This window comes from Typopeltis vanoorti, chromosome 4 (assembly GCF_054136105.1).
Source record: "Typopeltis vanoorti isolate ZY-2024b chromosome 4, IOZ_Tvanoo_1.0, whole genome shotgun sequence".
NCBI classification, from domain to species: Eukaryota; Metazoa; Arthropoda; class Arachnida; order Uropygi; family Thelyphonidae; genus Typopeltis; species Typopeltis vanoorti.
In genome coordinates this window covers 153070839-153094569 of record NC_143552.1, presented here as the reverse complement: position 1 = coordinate 153094569, position 23731 = coordinate 153070839, and the positions used below count along the sequence as shown (strand labels likewise).

Genomic DNA, 23731 nt, shown 5'->3' with positions numbered 1-23731 from the left:
TATTTAAAGATGTGAAAGGCAGTGTTTCCCAAAGGGTGGTACATGTGTCTACCCCCAAGGTTATGCAAAAGGCCTTTAGGAGGTATGTGGCACTTTTTGTTCAGTTGTATATTTTTGTCGTACTGTCGTAGATAAGCATGGGACATCATTCTATAATTAATTTTTCAATAATTAAAAAATTTAAACAAAACAAAACATCTTTTGGCATGATGTATCATGCCAAGAGATGATGTATCAGCTGACTTTGTTATCATGTACCAATTGATGTATCAGCTGACTTTGTTAGGGTTTCATCTGGTTGATGGCACGATTGCTTTCCAACTGTGTGGTTTGAACTGTTTGCATTAAAAGTATAAATTCACGTTGTTCAAATCACATGGTCGAATCTGCTTGCTAAATTTTGAAATCATTCATGCCTTAAATTGTAATGAACTGAGCAATTATTTCGCCACTCATGTGTACATCTATACATGTTTATTCGTGTGTCTATTTATTGTGATTTATTTAATAATTAAAAAAATAAGTTTCACATTTGTAATTTATTATAATGCAAATTTTAAATAATAAATACTTTTATATGTATATTATTTCTGGGAAAACTCCCATGTTACTCCTCTTTATAAACTATTATAATTAGCTATTTTGCCTGCTTCAGTTTAGAAGTACCCCTGTTTAAATGTCATTGGCTATTTACTCATGGATTCTTAGGGCATTATGAGTGTAGATGTACTAAAAAGTATATGTAGCCTAAGGAATAGAAAATTGCACATACCTTTTTCTGGGTGTTGTGGCTTTTCCTCAGTCTGCGATGTCGAAAACTGCAGAGTGTGTGTGTGTGTGGGGGGTAGGCAGTTTGGTATGCAGAACATATAACTGCAGTTTTCGACATCGCAGACTGAGGAAAAGCCACAACACCCAGAAAAAGGTATGTGCAATTTTCTATTCCTTAGGCTACATATACTTTTTAGTACATCTACACTCATAATGCCCTAAGAATCCATGAGTAAATAGCCAATGACATTTAAACAGGGGTACTCCTAAACTGAAGCAGGCAAAATAGCTGTAATTATAATACTTTTATAATTATTCATGTTTGAATAATTATAAAGGTATGAAATATATTTATAACTTCTCCCAAATTGCCTTTGCTTGAGGGGTGGGGGTATGTCAGCATTTCTGAAATTTTAATAACACCAGCGTATCTCCCCAGGCAAAGGAGTGCACACATACAGAAAGTTTGGGAAATACTGATCTAATATACTCATTTAATATCGGAACAGGAAAGGAGAGGTTAAAAAAACAGTTGTGTGTGATGGCAGGAAAACAAGACCCAGAGGAAGACCAAAAACTAGGTCAATTGATTCAGACTACTGTCTATTTGATGACTGAATGTAATATTTATATCCGAGTTTTGTTTAAAAGGAAATCTGTACTTGCTTTTGTTAGTATCATAACCAAACAAAAACATTGTTTATATATATATATATATATATATATATATATATATATACACAGTATATTGTTGTTGTAATTCTAACAAAATCAAGACATGATATCATGCACTTGATTTCCTGATATAAAGAACATATAACAGCATATGCTGTCATTAACATTATAACAAGAACACATATTTCTTGATTTCTTGAATTTATTTTATACCATCTGGTAAATGTATGACATAGTACTATATTTTGTATATATAAATGACTCACAAGTAAACAGATTCTGATTTATTAGGTTAAATGTGAAGATGAACACTTTTTAACCACATTGCCTGCAAACTCAGATTTGGCTACAAAAGAAGATAACTCTGACCACACACAGATTGAAGTTCAGTTATCCAGATATCTACATCTTGTTTTGGAGAGATTTGCAAGTAAATAATTTTTTGATTAAATACTGGTACATGAAGAAATGTATGAAGAATTATGTAATTTATTTATTCTTTATGTAATATTATTATTATAACACATAAATAAATTATAATGAATGAATGAATAAATAAACAAATAAATTATTATTCTTATTTTGAATTAACAAATACTACACTTAATTATGCAATTTTACAACTTGTATAGCAGTACAAGAACTGGGTTTATGAGTTATTAACTCTGATAACAATACAATATGTACCAACTAGTTTTGCATACTAAAGACCAGTGGTTTCTTAAAAGCGGCAGTTAAGTAAAATTGCTAAAAGAAATTTAAAATCTCAGATAAACATTATTGGAAGTTTTTTCAATTGTTTATACTATAAATTAAGATGCCAAGAAATTATATTCTTGGTTTAATCCTTTATCCAAGTGTAAGCAAACAAAGTTTGCACGTGAAGTAACTTCACGACTGGGCTACTTGTATATAGAGGCTCATGACTTCACATCACTTGCCTTAGTATCCCATGATACAAAGCACATATTCTTAGAGACATGTATAATGCTGTGAATTATGGGAAGGGTCACTACCCAGACCAGTTTCGACCTTTATCGAGATCTTGTCAGTGGAAGCCAGATCCAGAAGTGATACCAAGGTTGAAATTATGCAGAAGTCATATTTCCATTTATAAGTAGCCAAAATGTGTTATATTTTAGTAATAAGGTGACATCTTTTGGCTACTTGTATATGGAAGTATCACTTCTGCATAACTTCAACCTTGGTATCACTTCTGGATCTGGCTTCCACTGATGAGACCTCGATAAATCGAAACTGGTCTGGGTAGTGACCCTTCCTATAATGCATAGCATTATACATGTATCTAAGAATATGTACTTTGTATCATGGGATACTAAGAATATGTGCTTTGTATCATGGGATACTAAGGCAAGTGATGTGAAGTCATTAGCCTCTGTATACAAGTAGCCCAGTCGTGAAGTTACTTCATGACTGGGCTATCTTTTTACAAAAATCGATGTGATCCAAGACCTCAATAAAGGTTGAAACCAGTCTGGGTAATGACCCTTCCCATAATGCATAGCATTATATATGTCTGTAAGGACAGACTTATATATGTTTTATATTTATATTTTATTTTATATTTATTTTATTTATTTTATACAGACTTATATATGCTTTGCATTATGGGATATTAAGGCAAGTAATGTGAAGTCATTACCTTCTATATACAAGTAGCCCAGTCATGAAGTTACTTCATATGCAAACTTTGTTTGTTTGCACTTGGATAAAGGATTAAACCAAGAATATAATTTCTTGGCATCTTTAATTCTCAGATAAACAGTTTGAGTATTAACAATCAAAGAATCAGGAGTCAGTGATGTGTGGAACACATCACCTGTCTTCTAGGATTATTTGGAGGATCCATCATAAAATATTATTACCAGAATCACTTACGTTTAATTGAAATGTCTTATTTGTAAATTTTTTTTTTGGCTAAGTTTCATAGCCATTATCAGTACAAACATTGGAAAACACAAAAAAGAGAACAATTCAATTGAAAGCAGGTGATATTATGTGCACTATCAGCTGCAAGAGAATAGCTCCATCTGCATTAATAGATATTATTATTATTATTATTATGGACGACTCCATGGAGTCCTTAGACTCATCGAGGGAGGCCCTAAACATCATGTCCACACAACTATTCGACATTCTCACAGTATCTATCATACCTTGCCTTGAACTCATTCACTGTCAGAGCACCCACAACAGACTCTGGTAGCTTATTCCACTCATTTACCACTCTAAAAGTAAAGAACCCAGCTCTGACACCCTTGCTAACCACACTCTTGCCCAGCTTCCATGGATGTCCCCCTAGTTCTCCCGCCACCAGTCCTGATCTCAAAAATATCCTCTGAATTAATCCTATAGAAACCCTTCAGCAATTTGAATGTCTCAATCATATCTCCCCAAAATAAATTACAATAAAATAATTTAGGTAATAATTTAAAGTTAATAATTTAGTAACTAAGGCTAGCAAAGGTTGAGCAGTTGTAGTACATGATGATAACAATTATTTTAGAAAACTTAATCTTCTACTTTGAGATCATTCTACATACAGAAGCATTGATAGAGACCCAATTCAATCACAAATCAATAAACTTAACAGCCTCTTGGATGAAGTTCATTCTTGGGATAAAAATACAGTGAAAAGGACTAAAATACGTGCCGTTAAGACTTATTGTGAACCGCATAGGATGTTCAACGTATAAAGTCTCAAAATACTTGTCTAATCTTCTTTCTGCATTTATTGGAAATTCTGCTTCCTTCATAAAAAATTCAACAGATTTGAAGAATAAAATTTCAGGATTATCCTTACAACCCACAGATTTTCTAGTAAGTTATGATGTAGTCTCACTCTTTATAAATATCTCTCACAGATATGATTGAATTACTTCATAATGACTTTCCTCCTGATATTGTAAAATTCTTTGATTTTATCATTAATTTAGGATACTTTAGCTGCCGGAACAAACTGTTCAAACAAATAGAGGGAAAAATTATGTGGTCTCCCCTTTCCTCAACTCTAGCTAATTACTTTAGGGAACATTTCGAACAACATATTTTAGATGTTTTTTCACCTAAACCATTGATTTGGTACAAATATGTTGATGATGTGTTTGTTGTATGGAACTCCTCCTTGTTTGATCTTCATGAATTTTTTGAAAAAATTAATTCAATAAACCCAAGAATCAGATTTACTTTGGAAGTAGAAGATAACAATTGTCTTTCTTTTCTGGAGGTTCTCATTCTATGTCAACCAAATGGTAGTCTACAGTTCTTAGTATTTAGAAAACCAACTCATACTAATGAAGACATTGGTTCTAATACACATCATCATCACCCTTGTCAGAAATGTGGTTTAATCAAATCTTTAGTTAACTGAGCCCATAAAATATGCTCTACAGATTTGCTTCTAAACAAAGAACTGTTTATTATCAGAATTACTTTTATTTCTAATGGTTATAATGCAAAAACTATCAAAAAAATAATCAATAGTTATGGCTGACATCTTTATCTGCCTCAAGAAGAAATTACCAGAATTTGCATTCCATATGTTAAAGGATGTTCAGAAAAAAATAGCAAGACTACTTTGGCAGATTAACTTACAAGTCTCTTTCCATCCAGTTCACAAACTTAATACCTTAATTATTTACCTTAAGTAAATATCTTAATAATTCTTGAAGAAGATCAGGAATATATTTCACTTAAATAACCCAACAAATTCAGTTTAGCAAGCAACACATTATCTACAACAGTGCTTCCCAAACTTACTAATGTAATGTTTTAAGACTAAGTAGATTTTTTTTATCTTAAAAGAAACATATTTAATTTTTATTATTTATTATTTCTTTTTTGTTATTTTTTATATTTTAATGAAAAAATTCACACATTTGTGTTGGTTCACAAATTTTGCTTCATGCATATTTCGGCGCTTAATGGATATTAGTAAATATATGCTTATTCGTATAAGTTTCATTTCAAAGGTATTGATAAGAAGCACAAAAAAAAAAAAGTTTACAAATGCAAAATCTTGCGCTCATTTAAAACGGCCAAGTTTCTTGCTCTTTAAATTAACGTTTCATTGCTAGTGTACACAGGTGCGGTGATGAGCGGGAAAGAAATACGCTTGGTGTGCATGTATTGTATTGAATATAAATACAATAAATATTATAATAATATATGTCTGTATTAGGATTTTTTTTTTCAATAGGGGCTGTGAAATCTTTTAATTTTTCCAAGGGGACCTTGACATCCATAAGTTTGGGAAGCAATGATCTACAAAGCACAGGATTCAGTAGAACAAAAAAAGTGTTATAAACAAAAGTTATTTTCATCTGGAAAGACTGTACAAGAAAAGCTGTGAAGCAATGATTCACAACCAGACTGGAACAGAAACGATTGCCTGAAACTTTCTCGATTTTGGGAAGTTATACTGACTAATACTCACCATTCATGTGTTCCTTAATTAGTAATTAATTTTTTATTTTAATTTAAAAATAATTTATTAACTAAATTATTTTATTATTATTATCAACAGACCTCTATGGAGTCAAGAGACTCATTGTGAGAGGTCCCACTCTCACATGTACAGCTCATCATACCTCAACTCGTATAAGTATGATGTGCTGAGTTATTTTGCATGTGTGTGAAAGTTGGCTTGTATATGAAACTGGCAAAGGTGTTTTTAGAAGTGTGGGTAAGTAGATGTCTGTCTAAGAGGGGAAATATTTCCTATATTTCTTTCTCTATAGTAAATATAATCCAAGAATGAATGTCTGGATTTTTAATTGAAGAAAATTGATCAGTTTTTATTCTGAACATCCATTAACATATGGAATGCACATTCTGGTAATTTCTTCTTGAGGCAGGTAAAGATGTCAGCCATAACTATTGATTGAGTTGGCTTGTTGTATACGAAACTGGCAAAGGTGTTTTTAGAAGAGTGGGTAAGTATGTCTGTCTAAGAGGGGAAATATTTCCTCTATTTCTTTCTCTATAGTAAATATAATCCAAGAATGAATGTCTGGATTTTTAATTGAAGAAAATTGATCAGTTTTTATTCTGAATGAGACCATATAGCCAAAACATTGTCAATATAGTAGACTCAAATTGACTTTTGAGGTTATTATTATTATTATTATTCAGGCCTCCATGGAGTCAAAAGACTCATCGTGGGAGATCCTTCCTAAGAACATAAAGTCTGTCAAGACTCATCGAGGGGAGGTCCCCCCCCCTAAGAAATACAAAGTCTATCATACCACTCCTTAAACTCATTTACCGTTCTCGTTCTCACCACTCCATCAGGCAATGCATTCCACAGTTCAACTACCCTCCATGCAAAGAAACCACTCCTCACCCTCTTGCTCACAGTTTCCTTTCGTAACTTCCAGGGATGGCCTCTTGTCATCACTCCTTCCTGCTGTTCAACCAAGCGAAAGAACTCCCCAGTGTCAACCCTGTAACCACCTCTCAACAGTTTAAAAGTCTCAATCATATCACCTCTCCTTCTATCCACCAAACTCTGCAGTCCACATTCTCTCAGCCGATCCTCATAACTATCATTGTACAGTCCTGAAACCACCTTTGTCATCCGTCTTCATACCCTTTTCACAGTTAATTTATCCCCTTCAAATCCTGGGGACCAAATTTGAGAACAATAGTCTAGTGTGGTCTGATCAGAGACTTATACAACGGAATGATAACCCTTTTATCTCTGCAGGTCAGTATCCTTCTCATAATTGCAGCAATCCTCCGTGTTACCGTCACCACCTTTGCAATATGTCCCCTAAATTTCAGATTTCTATCAATCATCAACCCCACAGCTCTTGTCTCCCCTACTTCCTGCAGTATAACTCCTCCCATAGAGTATGCAGCATCCCATCGATGTTTCCCAAACCTCACGACCTTACATTTTGCTGCATTAAACTGAGACCCCCATTCATTTGCCCATCTATCTAGCTTATTCAAATCCTCTTGCAGGGCTACCACATCTGCACTATTACAAATAATCCTTCCCAGCTTCACATCATCTGCAAACAACTGAATATCCCCTTGCAATCCACTGGCAATGTCATTGATATAAAGGTTAAACAACATAGGTCCTAGAACTGAGCTCTGTGGGACCCCACTTGTAACCCTCTGCCTCCTTGAAACTGTTCCACCATACACAACTCTCTGATACCTATCAGACAGCCAATCCTGAATCCAGTTGACCAATCTGACATCCAGACCCATGTGCTGCAACTTAAATATCAGCGTATCATGTGGCACCCTGTCAAATGCCTTTGCTAAGTCTAAGAAAATTGCAGTATATGCCTTTCCCTCATCTAATGTTCTTGTAACTTTATTATAAAAGGCTAGCATATTGCTAAAACAAGAGTGCCCTTTCACAAATCCATGTTGACTCTTACAGATAACATTACCTCATCTGCCCAATGCTGTATACGGTCCCTCACTACTTTCTCCAAGATCTTACCAACTACTGATGACACACAAACTGGCCTATAATTAGACACTTCCAGTCTGTTACCACCCTTATGCAATGACACTATCTTACCTGCCTTCCATTCCCTGGGCACCTTTCCTGCAGTCAGACTTTCATTGAAAAGCCAGGTTAAAGGCACTGTCAGTTCCCTAGCACATTCTCTCAAAACTCATGGTGAAATACCATCCAGTCCCAAATTTTTACTGACATTCAGAGTACTCAGTATCTGAAACACGCTCTCCTCCTGTACCTCTAAACCTCAAACCTGCCCTAACCCTCTAGCATGAAAACAATCCTCTAGGATGAAATACTCCAATAAAGTGTTCATTGAACAACTCCACTATGTCCTCTGCATCAGTCACTCTATTCCCATTTTTATCCTACAATATTCTTCCACAGTCATTTCTCCTCTTACTGACCACGTAGCTAAAAAATTCCCTAGGATTTTCTTTGGATCTTAGGGCCAATCTCCTCTCATATTCCAGTTTCTCTTTCCTTACCACAATAGTCACTCTTCTGGCCTGTGTCTTATATTCTTCATGCATATTCTCTTCACCTATCTCCTTATATCTCTTCCATAGCCCTCTTTTTTGCATGCAATTCCTGTTTAATATTGTTTGTTATCCAATTTACTCCAAATTGTGTCCTCTTTTTCACTCGTGGTATACAACTTACCATTGCTGCTAACAAATATTCTTTCACAATTTCCCACGCACTAATGATATCCTGGCCTTCCAATTCCTCCCTCCATGAAACTTCCCGAAGTCGACGTCTAAGACTATTATAATCACCTTCTTTATAATTTCACACACGTTCCCGTCTTTTTGATACTCCTGCATATCTATTCATTTTCCAAGTCAAAACCATATGGTCACTCTCTTCAACTGGTGGGAGAGATGTCATCTCAGTTATTATCAACTCTTCTGATGCTATAACCTAATCCAAAACTCTTGAACCTCTTGTTCCCTCTGTTACATGTTGCCTAAGACATTTGTCCCTCAAGAATTCTAGAAATTCCATTCCCTTATTGCTACATGCATCTTCCTCTGTCCAATTTATATAGGGTGTCCCAAAATTCACGCAAGAAGTAATTTTGATAGAAAACACAGGTTTTTAATTAAAAATTGTAATTTCTTATTGATTCATAAAGTATACAGTATAGGGTTATGCATGGAATAGCATATCGGGTAAATGGCCTTCATGGCTTTGCTGGTACATACGCACTCTTTTGTCAAAATTTTCCATGACCGTTTTGCATAAATGTGGCTGAATTTCGTTGATACAGTGATCAATTTCCTCCTTCAAGGCATGGGTGGTCATGGGCTTGTTGGCATAAACCTTAAACTTCAAAAAACCCCAAAGAAAAAAGTCCAACAGCGTTAAGTCACATGATCTGGGTGGCCAATTCTGATCACCAAAACGGGAAATTACACGACCAGGAAATGACTCATGCAGTAATTGAATTGTTTCTCGGGCTGTATGACATGTGGCACCGTCTTGTTGAAACCACATGTCCACATCCATATCTTGCAATTTAGGCACAAAAAACTGGATTATCATGTCGCGATAGCGAGCACCATTAACTGTTATTGCCTTACCAGCCGCATTTTCGAAGAAGAATGGACCGATTATGCCTCCAGCCCAAAATCCGCACCAAACAGTGACACGTTGTGGATGCATTTGTTTCTCAACAATCACTCTTGGATTTTCTGAACCCCAAATGCGATAATTTTGTTGATTAACGAAGCCATCAAGATGAAAATGAGCCTCATCACTGAAGATGATTTTGTTCGAAAAATAACCATCCACTTGTTGTTCCATAATCCATTCAACGAACTCTCTTCGCTGTGTGTGGTCAGTAGGCTTCAGTTCTTGAGTCAATTGAACTTTGTAATCATAAAGATGCAAATCTTTCATGAGAATACGCTGTAGAGAGCTTCTCGAAATGCCCAATTCAAGACCACGGTGCCGAATTGATGTTCCTGGACTTTCAGCAACACTCTCACGAACTGCTTCGATGTTTTCTGTTGAACGACTTGTTGAAGGACAGCCAGAGTGTATAAGATCACTAATTGATCCAGTTTCCTTGAATTTTTTAATTAATCTTTTCACAGTTGATGAAGTTAAATCACTATTCCAACCATATTTTGTACGAAAATTGCGAACTGTAGCTGCCAAACCTTCATTATTTTTAAAATATTGCTCAACAATGAAAATGCGTTGTTCTTTCCTGTAGCACTCCGTTTTTAATAACCCTGAACTGTCAGCTGTCATGCTCTCTTTTTTTTCTCGTTGGCAACAATTTACCGCACAAATGGCGCTAAATTTAAATCTTGCGTGAAATTTGGGACACCATATACTACTGTAGTTAAAACCTCTCATAACAATCATTCTTCTTGCACTTGCCAAACTTAACTGTCTAAACATCTCCTAGTCCCTATCCTCTGTGCTCCTGGGTCTGTAGCTACACCCCACTAAATATCCTGTCTTGCCCACCTCTACCTCACACCATATACTCTCAAAATCATTTGTCTCACTGCCTTCCAAAGCCTCCACTTTTAGAGGACATAGGTCGTCACTTATCATAAGCAGTATCCCACCATCACGCTTTCCCTTCCTATCCTGCTGAAAAATGCTGCACCCAGCGACTTCTCTTCTTGTTATTATATCCTCTTCTGTCAACCACCTGTCAGTGATCCCAATAATGTTTGGCCAGGCTGATGCTATCTGTGCCACCAATTCCTCTCCTTTATTCTGGATACTCTTGGCATTAGTATAAATGGCATCATTTCTATACCCAGCATTATCCCCTCTAGACTCCACTGCGCTCATTATTACCTGATGTCGTCTATCTTTTCCCAAGTATCCATTCCCACAAGAGGCCGCCCCCTGCTATCATCCTCCCTGGGACACACTGACTCGTTCAGAACAGCAATCTCTCCAGATGCCTACGTCCTTCCTCATTCAAATGTAAGTGGTCTCTCGCATACAACTCCTCTCTTTTCTCAAACACAGGCCTTCAAGATGTTCTGTATAGTGCATCTTCCAAGGAAATGGTGATATAGAGATGTGATATAAAAACTGTCAATTAAATCTTTTGACTGTAAAGTTGAGAAAAAACTTTGACCGACACCTTTGTTCCATTGATAGTTCAGAAAAAACTTTGACTGACACCTTTGTTCTATTGATATAGCCTTGTACCTAGACTTCTACTATTCTCAAATCTTTGATTGTCAAATGTATACAACTGATATAAACCAAAGAGGCATATACAGTTACATGTAATTTCGCTTCCCACTACTATCATTGAGAAGAAGGGTTCCAATTCATTATATTATTATTATTATTATTATTATTATTTTCGGGCTACTCCAGGGAGTCCTTAGACTCATCGAGGGAGGCCCTAAACATCATGTCCACACAACTATACGACATTCTCACAGTATCTATCATACCTTGCCTTGAACTCGCTCGCTGTCATAGCACCCACAACAGACTCAAGCAGCTTATTCCACTCATTTACCACTCTAAAAGTAAAGAACCCAGCTCTAACACCACTGCTAACCACACTCTTGCCCAGCTTCCATAGGTGTCCCCTAGTTCTCCCACCACCAGTCCTGATCTCAAAAATATCCTCTGAATTAATCTTATAGAATCCTTTTAGCAGTTTGAATGTCTCAATCATATCTCCCATTTTCTGCCTATCAACCAGTTTCTGCAACCCACAAATCTTCAACCTGTTCTCATATGGTTCATTCCATAGACCTGCTATCATCTTAGTCACTCGCCTCTGGATCCTCTCCACCTCCTCCCCATTAAGAAGGAACCGAGGTGACCAAATCTGGGCACAGTAGTCAAGATGAGATCTTATTAAGGCTCAGTACAATAACTTGCTTGTCTCTGCTCGTTAAGGTATTTTTCAACAACCAGTGAGTTGATGAGCTGATTTAGCTACTTTTGCAATGTGCCCCCTAAACTTCATCTGCCTATCCACCAACACTCCCAAGTCCCTGGCCTCATCAATCTCTTGGAGTATAGTTCCACCCATGTGGTATACTGCTGCTAATCTTTTCACCCCAAAATGCATAACCTTACATTTTGTCACATTAAATTGACATCCATTCTCCTTAGCCCAGAACTCCAATCTATCTAAGTCATCCTGTAAGACTTTGACATCTTCTGCATTCACTATCGCCCTCCCCAACTTTGCATCATCATCAGCGAACAAATGAACTGTTCCACTTAGATCTTTCCCTATATTGTTAATGAACAGATTAAACAGCAGTGGTCCAAGAACAGAACCCTGCAGCACACCACTAGTCACAGGCCGTCTTTTGGACTCCACTCCTGAATAAACCACTCTTTGATATCTCTCCATCAACCACCCACCTATCCATCTCACCAACCCTATATCCATTCACATATGTTGTGGTTTACGGATTAGAATTCCATGTGGTATCCTGTCAAACGCCTTTGCCAGGTCCAGCAGTATCACTATAAACCCATTTCCATTATCCAGTTCAGCCGTCACCTTGTTATAAAACTTGAGCAAGTTACTCAGGCATGATCTACCCTTCACAAAGCCATGCTGTCCCCTGTACAGTATCTCATTTTCATCAGTCCATTCCTGTATTTTTCTCTTGACTACTTTCTCCAAGACCTTGACAACAACTCCTGATATGCTGATCGGTCGGTAATTTGCAACCATAGTCTTGGATCCTCCTTTATGCAGTGAAACTATTTTCCCCTCTTTCCACTCCTTTGGGACTAAGCCAGAAATGAGACTCAGATTAAACAACATGGTCAAGGGCACTGATAATTCCTTAGCCGCTTCACGCAAGACCCCATGCCGGTATACCATCCAATCCCACAGATGTATTCACATTAAGGTTCTGTAATAGACTATTCACCTCCACTTCATTCATCACAATTCCCGTATAAACTAATGGCTCCTTCATTTTTTCAATGTCTCCACCTGGATGATATACTTTTGCAAAGTGCATGCTCAGTAACTCCACTATATCGACTGGTTCAGTGACCTCCTTACCATCGTCATTCCTTAAAAATATTTTGCCATGTACAGTTTTTTTCTTGCTTGCAGCATATTGAAAGAACTGTTTGGGATTCTCTTTTGCTTGCATAGCTAGTTTCCTTTCATAATCGGCTTTTGCTGTTTTTACCACACTCGTTACCCTTCTGGCCTGCACTTTATACCGTTCATGTGCCTGCAGGTCACCCCTTTCTTTAAATTCCCTCCACAGTTGTTTCTTTTTTTGCAGCTCAAGCTTAATGGTGTTATTCATCCATTTAACCCCTACTTGTTTTACTATTCGGACCCTAGGTATACAATCAGCCATAACCTCCTGTAAATGCTCCTTGACCACTTCCCATGCTCTATCGACGTCCAGCCCTTGCAGCTGTACATGCCATGGTACCGATCCAAGCAATCTCCTAAGCTTGTCATACTTGCCAGCACGGTAATTCCACATATACCCTGTCTTAATCAAAAATTCCACACCTTTAGCCACCTCCCAGGTGATCACTCTCACCAATAGGTGGCAACATGGTCATATTCATTACAGTCAAATTGTGAGATGCTATTACCAGGTCAAGCACTCTGACACCCCTAGTATTTTCAATTACATGCTGTCTCAGATAGTTATCCCTTAATAATTGAATAAAATCCATTTCCTTCCTCACATGTGTCCTCTCCTCCTTCCAATCAATGTTACCATAATTAAAATCCCCCATAATAATTACCCTCCTTCCACTCATTTCATCAATTTGTTTATGCATACTATCTCCACCATCTATTCCATCACCTGGTCTATAGCAGCACCCAACTGTATATTTTATTCTGCCAGTCTCAATCTCACACCAAATAGCCTCAAATGAGCTCCTTTCACTATCCTGCAATACAACTTCAATTTTCCTTGGTTGCAGTTCATCAGCTATCATCAATAACGCCCCTCTCCCCATTTTATTCTCTCTGTCCCTCCTAAACACACTATAACATTCTATCCCACTAACTATATCATCTTTCGTCAGCCATGTTTCACTATTGCCAATAACCTGTGGCCAGGAAGAGCCAATCAAGGCCAAAAATTCTTCCTTCTTGTTCCTAATACTCCTGGCATTAGTATACATGAAATGCAGTGATCCCTTTGTTCCACCCCTATCTTGATGCATTATTCTAAATGTCCCATTCCCATTTTTTGTCCTTAGTGCTGGCTCAGGTACATTATATACATTTTTACACTCAACTGTCTCACTGACGTCTGCATATCCACTCCCCCCCCCCCATCCTTGGTAGTTCTAGTTTCCCTGGTTCTGCACATCCATTTTCACTTCATTCAGCAACACTTTTTCCAGTCTTCGCACACCAAGTCCATTCAAATGCAGGCCATCCATCTTGTATAAGTCCTTTCGCCCATCAAACTCATTCCACACGCCCACGAATTCCACACCACACCGTTTGCATAACCTGCGCATAATGTCATTTTGCGATTATGGCCCTCCTCCTAAACTCCTCTCTGTCATACCGCAGCAACAGACTGACCATTCTAACTCTGTCACTCTTTTCTTTCGCTACCTTTAACAATACTTTCAAGTCCTCTCTCATAAAAAATTTATCACTTTTCAATTCATTTGTACCCGCCACAATTATTAATTCTTTCACTCTCTGTTTTTGCACTCTAATACTCTCACTTACATCCTTAAATTTCGCACACCCGGTAAGTACGATTTAGTTACACTCCCATCTATCACTCCTCTTAATAACGAGTCACCATACAACACTCTTTCCTTCATTTCAGAAACTCGCCCACTCTTATGCTGGTTATTTACGTTAGCCGAATCACTCTGGAAAGAGTTTTGCAGGTGCTCTAATTGCCGCTGCGCATTTTGTATCACTGCGTGCAACCTAGCGATCTCACTTCCTACAAATAATTCCTCATTTTTTTTATCTTTCAAACCACTTTCTCTCTCTGTATAGTTGCTCTCACTCTTTCTTAGATCACCGCTCTCATTGCCATCTTGTACATCGCAATTCCCTATCAAGCCACTATTTTCACTCACGTTCTGACTTTCTTCAACCATAGCTGTCTCACAACCTGACACATAATTCAACTCCTCGCTTTGCTTACACTTTCTGCACACTATATATCTGGCATTTCTAAATGTGTCATTACAATGTTGAGGAAGTTCAAGTTTATCACAACATTTAAAGTTTTTTAACTAAGGACATTCTACTTTCTTTACCCATTATGCATTGTATACCATTGTTCATTATCTGCAAAACCTTCTAATTTTGGTCAAACTTGCTGCTCTAACCAAAAGTGGATTAACAAACACTAACCTACCTGTAGTATGGTGAATCAAGAAGTTTGTTCTGGCTCAACATTGTGTTCATACTGAACATTAGAATCCTTTGGAAAGACACCAAGCTTATTCATTGATTCTCCTTCTCCTATATGTTGTTTCATTTTTGTAAGTCATCTTCTGGTACTCTTGATATGAATAGTTTCTGCGGTATACACATTCACATACCTCATATTGTTTACTACCTCATTAATAATTTTTCGAAGTAATTATCCCAGATATTGAGAATAAGTTTATCATCAAGTTGTGGATTTGAATCCCACTATGGCATGGATGTTTGGTAAGAGAGATTGGTTTGAGATTGCTTTATTTATTAGAGTTCTGAAGTGGCTTGAGAATGTGACAAGTTTAATATCTAGAATGGGAGTTTTCTAGATTATTCCACCCATGAAAGGTTGTAAACCTTTGGAATAATTGTTATCTGCATTAAAGAAATAAAGCAGATTTATCCAATGTGATAAATCTTCTTGTCTCGTGTGAGATTTGAGATAAATTTCAGTTTTAAGAATTTAGAATTTTATTCATTTTCAGATGTGTAAGTGGCATATTTTTTAAAATTATGTTAAGGCTAATAAATTCCCTCAGGAATTAGCAAGAAGACTGCTAATAAATATGTACTGTGTAGCATCATATATCAGTAGCCTTTTAACACTATAAATAATTCCACACTTCTGACACACACAGTACTGATATGGCAATACATATTGGCATATTGATTAGCAAGTTTATATTTTTTGGAAGAATGTTATTTTCTTTTCTTGAAATACTGTATGAATATTTCACAAAATTACTAACATAAAAAGAAGAGATGTTGATACTTTATTTTCTGACTATTTCTAGGTTCTTCAAAACCTACAGAAGCTGAACTTGTATCAGAGATGCTACAAGATAGGCAGTACCTAATCCACAAATTAAATAATATAAAAAAACATTTATATCAACCATTAGTTATTCAAGAATTGCTGCTACTTAAAGGATCCTTACCCCCTCATCTTAAACAGGTATTGTTAAAACTGAGAGATTTTATCTATTAACTTCAAAGTGAAGTATTCATTTATTGGAGATGGATTTTAAAGAATTAATCTTCCAGATATAACAAAATACTTACGAAGAAAAATTGTCTTCATAATAAATTGAATTTATTATAATAATTTTCTAATGTTATGTTTCTGTTATATTGTTAAAATAATTCATTTATATTTTACATTTAGTTTAATCCTTTATCCAAGTGTGAGCAAACAAAGTTTGCGCCTGAAAGTATCTTCAGGACTGGGGTAAGGTGGTACAACACCAGGGCGACTCCTTGCAAAGGTGGAGCAAGCTACCAACACTCCTATCTTAGTATCTCCCATAATGCAAAACACATCTCCTTGCGGATATGTCTAATGTTATGCATTAAGGGAAGGGCCACTACCCAGACTAGTTTTGACCTTTATTGAGGTCTCTTCAGTGGGAGCCAGGTCCAAGTGAAGATACCAGTCAGAAGTATTAGCAAGATCATGTCTACCTATAGGAGTTGCCAATTGGTGTGCCACCTTTTTAATAAATTACTCTGGATTTAGAGGAAGATGTTGAAAGTTTATTTTTCACTTGGTTAGAATATAATACATTTAGTTTAATCCTTTATCCAAGTGTGAGCAAACAAAGTTGCGCCTGAAAGTATCTTCAGGACTGGGGTAAAGTGGTACAACATCTTACCCCAGTCCTGAAGGTTAGGTTAGGTAGAGATGACCTTGCTAATACTTCTGACTGGTATCTTCACTTGGGCCTGGCTCCCACTGAAGAAACCTCAATAAAGGTCGAAACTAGTCTGGGTAGTGGCCCTTCCCTTAATGCATAACATTAGACATATCCGCAAGATGTGTTTTGCATTATGGGAGATACTGAGATAGGAGTGTTGGTAGCTTGCTCCACCTTTGCAAGGAGTCGCCCTGGTGTTGTACCACCTTACCCTAGTCCTGAAGATACTTTCAGGCGCAAACTTTGTTTGCTCACACTTGGATAAAGGATTAAACTAAATGTATTATATTCTAACCAAGTGAAAAATAAACTTTCAAATTCATTTATATTTGTTTGAAGACATTTTAGGCATTTGAAGACATGGAGTCTTTGGACTCATTACAAGATGTCCCCACTAACTTGCACAGTGCCTGTGATGCTTTTCCTTAAACGCATTTCCAGACAGTGCCCTCAATCAAGCTTTCACATCCTTGCTAACTACTTTCTTACTCGAGTTCTAAGAATAATTCCTTATACTTGTATGTGTCATATTCAAGATTCTTATACAATATAAACTTATATTTATATTGTTCACATCTTGTCAAATGCTGCATTTATATACTGTTTTGCCAGATATTATTGGAACACTTGAGAAATACTGTATAGTAAACCTTCAGTCTGTATACTAAACCTTCCATGTACTTCTGGCAAGGTTTATGGAAAATTAACCAGCATTCTTGACAGACTTTTCAATTTTGCTAATGATATTGGCCTTCAGTGACAGTTCCTTATCTTGCACTCCATTTCATCCCATGAGTGTTTTATGTGTGTGTGCATGTGAGAGAGAGAGATAGGGGCATTGTCTTGAAACAACTATACTCCTTTACCATTCAGTTACATTCTGCAGGAAATGCAGTATTAGTCAGAGCATGAAGGTAGTACACCTCTGTGGAGTGGAAGTATTGATAAAAACCAGTTGAACAATTCCATATCAATGAAAAACATCTAGACTCCATCCAGCCACACACACACACACCTTTAACAACACGAGACAATGCATTCCTCTTCATTGTATTGGTTGAACTTCCATGAGATGAAGATTCTCCCATTCAATTAAAACAGACGGGCTAGTGAGTTTCACTGCAACTTACCCATTTTTCAACAGTCCAGAATTGAATTTTGCAGCATAAGAGCATTGCAGCCATTTTTCAGCATAAACTGTTGTCATATTGAAGGTCACCTAGCTGTGTTCTGCATGCCATTTTAATTAAAACAAAAGATGTGCACAGATGACTCCATTATATGCATATATTCTTAGAATTTCATTTACATTGTTTGTATAGTCTCTGTTTAATTTTCTCTGTATACCTCTCTTAGAGGTATTTTAATATACTTTTGGCAGCATAGTGTATATCTTCCAGTTCTCCTTCTACTAAGCACAGTGTGCAATGAATCTAATGTTCAGAACTATTCAGAGAGAGATTAGAAGAAAAAAAATGCATATAAAAGCCAGATGAGCTTTACACTTGTCATTTAGTTTCATGAAAATTATCATAGTCTTCCCGTAAAGATATTTGCAAATTTGATTTGATGCTGACAATACATGCATATTCATGATTTTATACTACAGGGTGTCCATAAAATAACTTTCCCTCTTTGGAGGTATCTATAGCTAAAACCAATAAACAGAATGAGACCAAATTTTATATTGAGACTTTTGAAGGCATGGAGAGATGTTTTCTGCGAAAAAAAGGTTTGCTACCAAAAGTCGCCGATAGAGAAATTCTTGGCGCTTGTGGAGCCAAAAACAAGTGGATAATTGCATTAAAGGCAGATAAAATGGAATAATAACATTTTGACGGTGTAAGCGACAGCTGCGTCACTCATTCCAGCTGGATATGCGGCACGTTGCAATGATAATAATAAAACTAAAACAACAACTTGCGAGAGAGACAGAAATTAATGTAGTGATTGAACTCACAGGAAATAATGTTTTATTCATCAGAAGCAGGGTCCCCTGGACCACATACACGATTTTCAACATGATAACCTTTCTTGTGTACAACAAATTGCATCTGGTGTGCGACATGCTCTACAGCTGAGCGTAAGGAGTCTGATTGGATGTTCATAACAGCCCGTTTTATGTTCTCTTTCAAGACATACAAGTTGAGAATGCCACCAACATACGCAACGGATTTCAAATACCCACAGCCAAAAGTCACATGGAGTGATGTCTGGGAATCGAGGCGGCCATGCTGTCGGAAAGAACTGACTGATAACCCTCTCATTACTGAAATGCTGGCGTAAAAGACACTGTACTGTACGTTCAATGTGTGGCCGTGCTCCATCCTGCAAAAAAATTATGGAGTCCAAACATTGTCTTTGTGCAATGCAGGAATGACAAAATTTTCCAGCATTCATCAATAAATATCCAGTAATGAAGCAGGTTACAGGACCTGTAGGGGTAATATGCTCAAAAAAGTATGGTCCTATTACAAAATTGGCTGTGAAGCCACACCACACAGTTACTTTTGGAGAATGCAGTGGTACTTGCTGGATCGCTTGGGGATGTTCATATGCCCAAATTCTGCAGTTGTGAGAGTTGACTGACCCATTCAGATAAAAATGAGCCTCATCACCCCACAATATTCTCCAAGGCCAGTCATTGTCGACCTCCATTCTGGCAAGAAACATTAGTGCGAAGGTCATGTGCTTATCATAATCTGCGGTAGCTAGTGCTTGCACGCGACTGAACTTATATGGATAGAAGTGAAGCATTTTCTGTAAGATTTTCCAGACTGTACCATAAGCCATATCATGTTTGCGAGCTATGACATGAGCGCTTGGACCAGTACTGGTCCCTGTATCATCGAACACCGCATTAGCAAAGTCTGTTACTGTCTCTTCTTGCACTGCTTTCGTCCTCTACCAGGTCTAACTCCTAGTGAACCAGTTTCTTCAAACTTCTTAATCAAAGCTCTCAGTGCTACAGCTGACATAGGACCTGTATGCAGGTTATGATGCCTTCGAAGTTCCCAAAGGGGCTGCTATGGCATTGCACTGTTTAAGGTAAAACAACTTAACAAGTAAAGCACGCTGAGGCAAGGTAGGACGCATATTGAGCACAATTTGTCAATCATTCGAATAACTGCCTGAACATTCCCAATCCCTTTTTAAGTGGAATTGGTGGCGCTGTTGTCATGTACGCACAGTAAAATTTGCATAATCCTTTTTACCTGCATTTACTGCAAATATTTGACTGCTTTTGGCCTTGCCAGCGCCAAAATTTCCACTATCGGCGACTTTTGGTACTAAATCTTTTTTTCGCGGAATTCATCTCCCCATGCCTTCGAAAGTCTCAATATAAAATATGGTCTCATTCTGTGTATTAGTTTTAGCTAGATACCTCCAAAGCTGGAAAGTTAATTTATGGCCACCCTGTATATCATTAAATCTTGGATGAATAATAATACTCTTTCTTAATCCTCTTATATTTCAAATTTATAATAAGTTAGGATATTTTTGCAACCTGAAAATATCCATTAACTTGGCTTTACATGCACCTAATTCTTATAGAGTGGTCAATCCTGTTTGCATATTCTGTTTTGCCTTCAGTTGATGTATTCTCGAACTGTGTTAAGAAACAAAACCCATATTTCTGTAGCAAAAATCTTGCCATCTCCATATGAGATTGGCTAACTCACATTTCATAAAGGTTCCTTATATCATATATGGGAATTGAACTGCCCTTTCAAACCAAGTAATTGAAACATAAAATGTATATTGATGATATGTCAATATTATTAAGATTTTGAAAATAAAGAGCCTCTGTAGCTCAGTCGGTATAGACGAAGCCCTTTGGTCGGAAAGATCTGGGTTTGATTCCCATCAGTGATGTGAGGAGCCTTTATCTGGTCTCTTTTGATGAAAGGTGAGTTAGCCGGTCTCATATGGAGGTAGGAGACAAAAAATCTGAGTTTCACCCAGAAACTCAGATTTTTTGTCCCCCAGAACAGGCAAACTGGCCCCTTGAACACACACAGATTACAGTCAAGAATACTTAAGACCCAGCCATAGGCCTGATTCGTCAACTATGCCGATCCTGAGCGCGGATAAAATTAAGGGGGATTGAGATGGTGCCATACTTCCCTGTAAAAGGGGACCTCACGGCCACTATATCATCATATGAATAATAATAATAATTTGAAAATGAAATTCAATATCATTTCATGAAATTTGTAGTCGATTAGTCATTATCAAGTATCATCATCCTGAAATTCCTGAATGTACCCTCTGAGGGTGTATGAGATGCCATGATAATATCTTAAAAGTTTTTTCATTTGGTTATACTATAAATTAAAGATGCCAAACATGAAGTAACTTCACAACTGGGCTACCTGTATATAGAGGCTAATGACTTCACATCAGTTGTCTTAGTATCCCATAATGCAATGCAATGCACATATCCTTACAGACATGTATAATGCTATGCATTATGAGAAGGGCCACCTATTCAGACCAGTTTCAACCTTTATTGAGGTCTTATCAGTGGGAGCCAGACCCGGAAGTGGTAACGAGGTTGAAGTAATACAGAACTCATATTTTCATATACAAGTAGCCAAAAGATGTCACACCTTATTACTAAAATACTCTTGATTTGTTATAATATAACCAAGTGAAAAGTTTCTTTACTTGGTTATACTATAAATTAAAGACACCAAGAAATTATATTCTTGGTTTCTTCCTTTATCCAAGTGTAAGCAAACAAAGTTTGCAAAGTATTTTAGTAATAAGGTATGACATCTTTTGGCAATGAACATTTGTTTTGTCAAGTGTTCATTGCCAACCTGTCCTCTTTCATTCTGTTTAAGTGCCCATACCACCTGTGATTAGCTCTGCTGAAACATTCCTAAATGCTAACACAATGTCAATTTCTTTCCTAATATACTCATTTTTAATATGATACCACTATTGATGCTATCTGTTCATTCCCCTAATCTTTCTCAGAAATCTCAGTATCTCTAATCTTTGATCAAGTGTTTTATTACTAACCCGTTTTCAGACCCATAAGTTAAAATTGGTTTGAACCCTGTCTTGTGTACAGTTAGTTTTGTGTTTTGACTAATTTTTCTCTTATTCCATATAGAATTATTCAGTTGACATCTTACCATATCAGCTTTGCTAATTTTGTTGTCTATTTCCATATTTAATTTGCCATCTTCACTGAAAATTGTTCCTAAATAGCTGAAATGTTTTACTTGTTCTATAGGTTTTCCATACACGATGCAGTTGATGTTTTCAATATTTCTGCCTATTTTCATTGTCTTTATCTATTTATTGCTGATTTTCATATCCATTTTATTACAGTAGTTATTCAATTTAGTTAGGAAATCCTACAGACCTGTTCTGGACTTATTTAGAAGTATGACATCATCTGCATAAAGTAAAGAGCTAAGATTACGATCTCCAATTTTGATATCAGATTTAATGCTCCTTTCCTTCGTAATGTGATCCACATAAATCATGAATAACGATAGAGATAATGTGAATCCTTGTCTCACACTTGATTTACTAACTGCTGACTCACAACTCAAATATAGACTAAGTTCTGCTTGTTATAATGTTCTATTTACACCATATAGCTGTAGCATTTTCAACAGATTTTCTCTTGATACCTGGTCATGTGCCTTTTCCAGAAAAGGTGCATGACAAGGTTGTACAAAAAAAAAAAGTTGGTTGACATGCAAGAGTTGATTAATTGAAGGGTCATCATTGTTTTCCCTTGATTTCTCAACTATTTGTCTAAAGTGAAAATCTGATCCTAACAACCTCTGTTTGGCCTGATTCCAGCTAGTTCTTCTCTAATCTTCCTTTCCACAGTTATTTTTACCATTTATCAAGAATACTTGCACAAATCTTATCAGGAACACTCACAGGGAACTTTCTCTGTAATTCTGACATTCAATTTTATTTCCCTTTTTATAAATGGGTACTATGAGAGTTCTGCTGCAATCATCTGAAATTTGACCCTCTGACCATAACTTCTCAGTTATGCAGAGTAGCCATTAAAATTTTTATACCTCTACATTTGTGCATTTATGGTCAGATATCATCTACTCCAACTGCTTTTCCACATTTCAGGTTTTTGTTCGTTTTTTCTACTTCAAATATGTATTGCTGATCGCATTCCTGTTGAGTGTTTTCTAACCATGCTTTCACTGCTTGTTTCATTTAACAGTCTTTAAAAATAATTACTCCAGACATCTAGAATATCTTTATCTTCAGTTTTCATGTCACATTAATCATCTCTGATTCTTTTTACATTACACTTTCCTTCATTTCTGAACTTTTTTTTTAACAGCCTCTAGAATATTTTGCCACTTTCCTGATATTTACTTTCTATGTTCATATCAAAACCTTCTCATGGCTTCTGTTTAACCAGTTTTTACACAGTCTTTTGCTTTCTTATGTTTTTCTCTGTATTATCTCAGAACACAAGCTGACTGCTTGGCAGGAACTTTCTATACATTTTCTTCTTTACCTTGACTGCCTCTTTAACTTCTTGAGTCCACCTTGGAGATCTGATTTTTCTATCCTTGCAGTCAACTTCGTGACATCATTAATATCTGCAATTTTGATATCAGATTTGATACTACTTTCCTTCATAATGTGATTATATAGCTGATGAATAAC

General features: G+C 36.6%; 1 protein-coding gene across 1 annotated transcript in view; it reads left to right on the top strand.

Annotated features, from left to right (window-relative positions):
• Nucleotides 1-23731, top strand: part of Tango6 (transport and golgi organization 6) — a 410302-nt gene that overhangs the window by 52737 nt on the left and 333834 nt on the right. The window contains exons 4-5 of the mRNA XM_090391522.1: nucleotides 1738-1876; nucleotides 16160-16320. Coding sequence (XP_090247648.1) covers nucleotides 1738-1876; nucleotides 16160-16320 — 300 coding nt within the window. The remainder of the gene's footprint in view (nucleotides 1-1737; nucleotides 1877-16159; nucleotides 16321-23731) is intronic.